Raw genomic sequence first — 8,094 nt, 5'->3', positions numbered from 1 at the left:
GAAAAGGAAAGCATTATGATCTGCCAGAGACAGATAAACCACGGCTGAAAGAAGTTGTCTACTGGCTCTTTTTTATTTTATTTTATTTCATGAGCATTGGTGTTTTGCCTGCATGTGTGTTCGTGTGACTATATCAGACCTTGGAGTTACAGACAGTTGTGAGTTGTTTATAAGTTTCCAGGTTCTCTGGAAGAGCACACAGGGCTCTCAACTTCTGAGCCATCTCTCCAGCCTGTCAATTGGGTTCTTATTTAGTGAGCAGACAGTTTTTATTTGAGATGAGGGAAATGGGGATGAAGCATGGTAAAAGTTAAATGTCATTGCCCAGCTAGAGCCACTAGAAATTACAACTGCATGCTTGAAAAGGGTTAACATGATAAATTTTATGCTATATGTATTCTACCACAATGAAAAAAGAAAAAGAACAAAATGGGAAATGGGTAGTTCTGTTATTTTCCCTCCTAATCTAAGAACACAAGCAATTTATGGTGATGTCCAACCAGCTCAGTCCTTGTGACTTAAGTGGGTATCAAATAAATAAACTGACTTAAGCCAGAGTTTCTGCTCCTCCGGGCCACCATATTCCCCATCTATCAGGATTGTGCAACCTTCACTTTGTCGCTCTCGTCAAAATCCTTGTTTATCTCTGCCGGGTGGTGGTGTACACCTTTAATCCCAGCACTAGGGAGGTAGAGGCAGGAGGATCTCTGTGAGTTAAAGGCCAGCCTGGTCTACAGAGTGAGTTTCAGGACAGGTAGAGATAAACATAGTGAGACTCTGTCTCGAAAACAAATAAACAAAAATACTTGTTATTTTTCTATCTTAATACGTATGTCTTTTTATAAATTATTTTTATTTTACTTTATATGTATGGGTTTTTGTTTGCATGTATGTCTGTGTACCACATGTGTGCCTGGTGCCTGTGGAGGCGAGAAGAGGGTGTCGGATCCCCAGGAACTGAAGTTACTGATGGCCGCAAGTTGCCATGTAGGTGTCTTCTGAAAGAGCAGACTAGTGAGATGGCTTAGCAGATAAAGGCACTCGCCACCAGCCACCAGTTAGATCCTTGCGACTCCACACAGGGGAAGGAGAGACTGATTCCAGCGAGGAGTCATTCCCTAGCCAACACACACACACACACACACACACACACACACACAGAACAGACAGTGCTCTTAACTGCTAAGCCATCTCTCTAACATCATCTGCCTGTTGACCCTACCCCTTCATGCCTGTCTATTCTTACTATCTGTGCCACAATTTGGATTTTCCTCATCCTTTGCCCAAGAGTTTTGTAGCCTATTTTTTTTTTTTGCCTGCCTTTTCGCTTCCTTCCAACCCACCTTCTATATAGCAGCCAGAGTGTTTCCAAAGTATGTCCTAATCATGGTGACTCCAACAAGCCCCTTCACTTACTTTATAAGTAAGTTCAAGGGGGCTGGAGAGATTAACAGCATTGGCTGTCCTTCCAGAGGATCTGGGTTCAATTCCTAGCACCCACACGGCAACTTAAACCTGTCTGTAACATATACCCATTTCTAGGGGATCTGAGATGATACCTTCACACCAATGCACATAATAAATTATTTTTAAAAAGTAAGTTCAAATGCCTCTTCAGCATGGCATCCAAGACTTTGTAATGTGGCCTTATCTTTTAAGTATGAATTAATTATACATTTACGGGGTCCAGTATGATATTGCCATATACAAATTATCACCAATCAAATCCAACCACTTATTTCCCACCCTTCCCAATGTCCAATAATCACTATTCTATTTGCCTGTTGATTTTAACATCATTTTAAATTTATGTATTTACATATTTTAATTTATTCATTTATGCATAAATACAAGTTCTCTTTATGTAGCTCTGACTGGTTTTAAATCTGCACTTTTTCTTCCTCTTCCTTTCCAGTGCTAGGATCATAGGTATGTGTGGTCATGTTTATCCCTCGGATCTAATTGCTTTCTTTTTTTTTTTTTTTCAAAACAGGGTTTCTCAGTGTAGCCCTGACTGTCCTGGAACTCTGTAGACTAAACTGGGCCTCAAACTCAAAGAGATCTGCTTGCCTCTGCCTCTTGAGTGCTGGGATTAAAGGAGTGCCCTGCCACCACCACTGGGCCTACTTCTTTTTAAATTAAAAAATTATTACATTTATCTATTTGTGTGTGTGTCTGTGTGTGTGCACTTGCCTGCTACAGAGATTGTGTGGAAGTCAGAGGGGTCAATTGACTCTTCTTTCTCTATGGGGGTCCTCAGACAGAGCTTGGGTTGTCTGATCTGGCCACAGGTGTCTTTACTGGCTGAACCATCTCGATCACCTATCAGGGCTATTTTGCAAGAATTTTCACATGTGAGAGGGACAAGCAGTACTTGTCTCAACAGAACGTTTTTCAGTTCCACTTATTTAGCTGCAAACGACGAGCTTTCTTTGTTCTTTGCAGCTGACTAACAGTGCCCCTGGGGGAGGGGGAGTACATGGACATCTTGGCTTCCAGTCTGAGCTGGCTGATGTCTGAATCGCCTCCACGATGCTCCAACCCTATTACACCCGTGCTTTTCCTACACCCACAATGTTGGTTTTTCTTACACCAATGGAGGATGTAAAATGAAGTGATGAGGGCCACAGCAGACAGGACCTGGCCAGTGCTTTCACTTGCTTGTCTTAGGAGGGCATCGTGATGTGACTCAGGGCTTTGCTGGCCCCTCTTCCTTATTTCTTCCTAGTCTCAAGGCATCTTTTGATGGGCTTTTTGGACTGACTGGATTAAACTGCTAGTCTGCTCCTTTTCTTTTAGGGCTGCCAGCTAAGGCGTTTGCTCTAACTTCGACTTGTAAGAGCCGAAACTGGGGTGTGGAGTCTGGGAATAAAAAGACTACTTTGCTCAAGACTGCTGAGACTCATCAGAGGAAACATGCCCCTGAACAGCGGCTTACATCAGGATGGAGGCCCCAGCCTGAGAAATACATTACCTGACTCTGCTGTGAGAAGAAATTCAAGGATGAAATTCAGGTCCTTTTTTTTCAAAGGGAATCTCACTGTGTTCCAGAACAGCTTTCCCCAACCCGCCCTTACTGGTGAAATTCTCATCCTTAAGAGTTTTGTTTTCTGAGACAGCTTTGGTGTAGCTCAGAAGTTTGGCCCCAGATTTCTCACGTGCCAAGAACGACCTCCTCTGAGGCAGCTTTCGCCCTTGACTTCTAAGACTCTCTGACCTCCAAGGAGATTGCAAGCTCTTTGATGGCCTGGACAAATGTCTTTATTATCATCATTTCTCCATTTCCGAGCGTTGCTAATGACCAGAGAGATGAAAAACAATGCATTGTCAAGTGTCAAGGTGGAGTTGCCACTGTCTCTTTTCAACTCCAGCGGCGAAAGGTCGCCCTCTTTGCCTTGCCCGCCTTGCTTTGCAAGTATTTTCCTAAAACAATCTAGCCAGCAGCTTAGCTGCACTCTTACCTACGTGCCTGTACTAGGAGGCACTCAGCACATGGTTGAGTTTATTTTGCTCTTCCACGGATAACGAGAGCCAGAGAAGGATGGGAAGGAAATGGGTTCATTCGCCAACATCACTTTTGAGAAAAAGAAGACAGGCGGGCGGGCGGGCGGGGTTGGGGGGGGGGCGTGAGCGGGGGCGGAAGGGGAGATTCTGAATCCGCAGAAATCTTCCCCAAATAATAGGAAAGCCTTCAGTAAAGCCAAGCCCCAAGTATTTCCTCACTCACAGCCTCTTCCTCTTCTGGGATTAGGCCCAGTTGCCTGGACAGCTTCCTGCCAGGGCTTTACCAACAAGGGCATTTAAAGTGAGAAAGAGGAAGAGAAAGTCAGAGATGGGGGTGAGGGCCAGGGCTGAGCCCGACTGGGTTTTGCTGGGAATTCAAAATGGGTCTCCAGGACCCAGGAAAGGGCGCTCATTTCCAACTCTTCGGTCTCCGCCTCTGCGGTCCTCTGGGGGGTCCGCGGAGACTCATCTATCACCAATCAGCCTCAGAAGCGAAGGGAGAGTTTCTTTCCTAAGTGTCTCAAAGGCACAAACTTTGAGGAAACAGCCGAGAGAGAGGACCGACGTGCAGGGGGCAGCAGCAGGAAGCAGGCCGGGGCAGCGCTGGCCGTGGAACGCCGGGCGGGCTGAGGCTACCCCGGGCGGACCCGGGCACACTCCCCCGAGCAGACACCGCCCGAGGCGGCGGAGCGGCAGGGCCTGCGCAGCGGGCGGCCTGGGCCCTGAGGCTCGCGACCGCGCCCCGGGGGCGGGCCGGGGGCGGGCCGGCGCGCGGTAGGGGGGTGCGAGTGCCGAGGGCTTAGGTCGGGGCCTCCCCGCCTGGGCGGGCCGCGGCAGCAGAGGATCCCCCTCTGGACGCCGCCCGGGAGCCGCGGCCCGGAGTCTGGCGCTCATTGGCGGCGCGGCGCGGTCTCCCCGCCCCCCGGCGTCCCCGCCCCCTCCGCCGCCGCCGCGGCCGGGCTCCGCCTTCTGGCCCGCCGGGAGCCGCCTCCGTCGCCGCCACAGCCTCCTTCGCCGCCGGCCCGGGCCCAGCCAGCGCCCGCCGTGCCGGAGTCGAGTCGCAGCCCGAGCTGCTGCCCGCGGCCCCGCCATGAGCGGAAGCGCCGCCGCCGCGGTCGCGGTCGCCGCCGCCTCGGCTGCCGCCGCCGCGCACTTCCAGCCTCGGCCGTCGTCTCCCAGGCCGGGCCCCGCCGAGCTCGGGCCCCCGCGCCGCCCGCGCCCCCCACCACCACCGCCGCCTCCTCGGCCCGAGCCTGCCGCCGCCGGCCGCCTTAGCCCTCCGGGCCACGGGCCTCTTCGGACCGGGACGCAGGGTGGCGGCGCCTGCGGCAGAGCGTCCGGAGCAGGTACGGGGTCCGCCGGCGGGGCGGGGCGGGCCGGGCGGGGAGGGGCGAGGGTCAGCCGGGGGCAGGGGTCCCGCGGAGAGGGAGGAGCCTTGGCCGCCACAGCTTTGTCAACCCGGGAGCCCCCGGGAGCCCCGCACCTCGGCGGAGCAGAGCGCCTCACAAAGCGTTTTCGCACCCGCTGGGCAGCCCCCTCCTGCGGGGTGGGCAGGGCAGGACCTCGGAGGAATCGGTTCGGCCGGGGAGGAAACTGAGGCTTACCGGGGGAAGTGACTTGCCCAAGGTCACAAAAGCCAGCTCGAGTCGTGTCTTGGCTGGGAACCAGGGCCACCCTGGAGCTGGCGCGGGCCGCCGGCTGAGGGGGCTGGGAGGAGGCAGAGTCCCTACCCCCTGAGAACTAGAGTGGTTGGGAGGAGGTGGCTGGGGCCTGCTCCCTGGCACACCCACCTGGGTAGCTAACCCATTTGGGGCTGATCAGGAGGGGTGGGAAGGAGAAACGGGAGCAGCCTTGGGAGCTTGGTGCCCTGGGAAGCTGATTTGGGGAGCCAGAGGGAGAAAGACTCCTGCCGGGGGTGGGGGTCTCTGTGCTCCGAGAGGGTTTTATTGAGGTAGTGGAGGAGAGCTTTGGAAACTTATCGCAGGGACCGTTTGGTCTCCAGGTCACCCGTCTCATCACTGTACAGGCTAAGCTAGTCCAGCGGGAATGGGGAAGGAGGCCTGCTTAGAAGGTGTCTTTTCCAGGAAACTGCCGCGAACAGAAATACATACCTGGCCCTGGTAAAAGCACGCATGCCACAGAAGGCCACGCGAGTTTTTTTTCTAGCTGGTCTGGACTTAACACACTTAGGAGAATTTCCAGAGGAAGAGCAGCTGTCCCAGGCCTGAAGGGGGAAGGAAGTTGGGAGGGTTGGGACAAGTCCCCCTCCTGCCGGCTAGACAATGCAGGAGAAATCCGTTTTCATTTGGGGTGATTAGGTGAGTTGCTTTTGCTCTGTGAGTCTTAGAAAAGGAGAGAGGAGGTCAGTTCCAGAAAAGGAAAAAGCAGCAGATAGCAGGCGCTGAAGAAAGTCGTATAGCAGGCGTGGAATGGGGAAAAGGAGAGGGTTCGTAGTTATTGTGAGGGAAGGAGATAAAGGGATTGCTGAAGGGGAGGGAGGAGGGTAGCTACTTTGGAGAAAAAGATTGAGATGCTTCAAAGAGGAAGCTAAATGTGATAAGTTTGAAACGAGTCTCTGTGAGCAGAATGCTGTCTACAATGTTGAGCGTACCTATGGGTCTGACAGGTTTCATGTTCTTTGAGTAAGGACAGTTGTAATATTTTTATAGACCCAGGCTGGCCTTAGCATCCTCCCTTCCTTCTCACCCCTAAGGATCCAGGCCCCAAAGTTCCTTCTGGCATTGTCTTGGAAGTAAGGCTTGACAAAAGAAGGAAGAGCGAGACTAATTAGCAAACGAATTAATTAAGGCCTTTGTCCAGATTGACTCTTTAAAGTTGGCTCTTTCTTTACTGTACTACGCTGGACCAGAGCTTTACATCTTGGCCGCTGGAAGGTGTCCTGGGGTTGTAATCCTGTCAGGGCTGTGGGGAGACTGCTTAGGGGGATTGAGAGGTCCAGACCGGCTGGTCACCACAGCAAGTAGGAAGCCAGCCAGTTTGAAGCCTGGTCAACTGGAATTTTGTTTTTTTGTTGTGTGTGTGCTTAAAGATTTATTTTATGTGCGCGTGTATATTTTGTCTGCAGGTATATATGTGCCTTACATGTATGTGGTGCCCACAGAGGGTGGGCGGGGTGTCAGATATTCTGGAACTGGAGTTACAGGCTGCAGTGAACCTTCATGTGGTGCTGGGATCTGAACCTAGGCTCTCTACAAGAGCAGAGCAGTCAGTGATCTTAACTTCTGAGCCATCTCTCCACCCTCAAGATCCTGTTTTGAAATGTAATAAGAAGGTAGATTGTTAGTACAAACAAATCCTGCCTAGAAGAAACATATTTATCAGATAGGTCCACATAACATTCACGTATATGTATAAGAAAATTTATTTGGCCCAGTGCTAGTGGCGCATGCCTTTAATCCCAGCACTTGGGAGGCAGAGGCAGTAGAATCTCTGTGAATTCGAGGCCAACCTGGTCTACAGAGTGAGTTCCAGGGCAGCTAGGTTTGTTACACATAGAAACCCTGTAAAAAGGAAAAAAATATTTATCAAAGACCTGTGATCAGACAAGTGCAGACTGGTCAGCAGTCGCCGATCAGCCAGCAGAACGGAAGTGCCCTGGTGAGCAGTAGTGAGACTGTAGGGCAGTATTCTTTTGTGCTTTGCTGTCCTCACTGGGGATAGATCCCAGCGCCTCCCACGTGGTAAGCAAGCACTCTGCCGTAAAACTATGTCTCCAGCTCTGGAAAAACACTTTTATTTTAAAGACAGGGTCTCACTATGTTGTCCCGGCTGGCCTGGAACTTGCTGCGTAGACAGAGTTGGCCTTGAACTTACAAAAAAGATCAACCTTCCCTGCTTCTTGAGATCTGGGATTAAGGAATTGTACTTTTATATACAATTGGTGGGAATGTAAGTGTGTACAAACCACCTTGGAGATAGTAGTGTAACAGATATCTAGTTGACAGCTGGTTGACATGCCCATCTATCTAAAATGTGTAAAGACAATAATAAATACAAAAGAAGTACAAGAATCCTATTGCAGCTCCATTGTGGATGGCACCAGTAGGGCCATACATAAATTTTTAGAAAGACCTTTCCTCATGCAGACTGAAGAGATGGTGGGTCTCTAAGTAAAGTGCTTGCCTTGAAAGCATGAAGAACCAGCTTTGGATTGTAAAAGCCAGCTGGTGCAGTTTTGCCTGCAGGCCCTAATATTGGGGGTGGGGGCGACAGTGTGGATATAGGTATCTGCTGTGGGTTTAATGGCTAGCCAGTCTAGCTACAGATTCAGTGAGAGACTCTGCCTCAAAAAATTTGAACAGTGGTAGATGTTCCAGGTATCCACACTGCCTCCAGCTTTCACACGAGCATGTGTGCGGGATACCTGCAAACATGTACATTCATTCGCACGCTGAATCCACGCCCAAGGCCCCACACGACTGAATGTTACAGCGCTGTGAAAAAGTAAATAAGAGCAGCAGTGGTGTCACATACCTGAGATTCTAGCACTGTAGAGGTAGAGCAAGTTCACAGCCAGCACAGGCTGCTTAAAGCTTGTCTCAGCCTCCACCCCAGCAAGTTATAGCTAAT

General features: G+C 50.9%; 1 protein-coding gene across 2 annotated transcripts in view; it reads left to right on the top strand.

The window, feature by feature from the left end:
* The first annotated feature begins 4,594 nt into the window (after nucleotides 1-4,594).
* The window catches only part of Rnf38 (ring finger protein 38), a 119,013-nt gene continuing 115,513 nt past the window's right edge, over nucleotides 4,595-8,094 (top strand). For both annotated transcript variants that reach the window (XM_038347618.2, XM_038347627.2), the window contains exon 1: nucleotides 4,595-4,850. In XM_038347618.2, the coding sequence (XP_038203546.1) occupies nucleotides 4,595-4,850 (256 nt within the window). The remainder of the gene's footprint in view (nucleotides 4,851-8,094) is intronic.

The sequence above is a fragment of the Arvicola amphibius genome, chromosome 11 (genome assembly GCF_903992535.2).
Source record: "Arvicola amphibius chromosome 11, mArvAmp1.2, whole genome shotgun sequence".
NCBI classification, from domain to species: Eukaryota; Metazoa; Chordata; class Mammalia; order Rodentia; family Cricetidae; genus Arvicola; species Arvicola amphibius.
The sequence above is the reverse complement of the archived record's forward strand: the minus strand, read 5'-3'. Positions and strand labels throughout refer to the sequence as shown.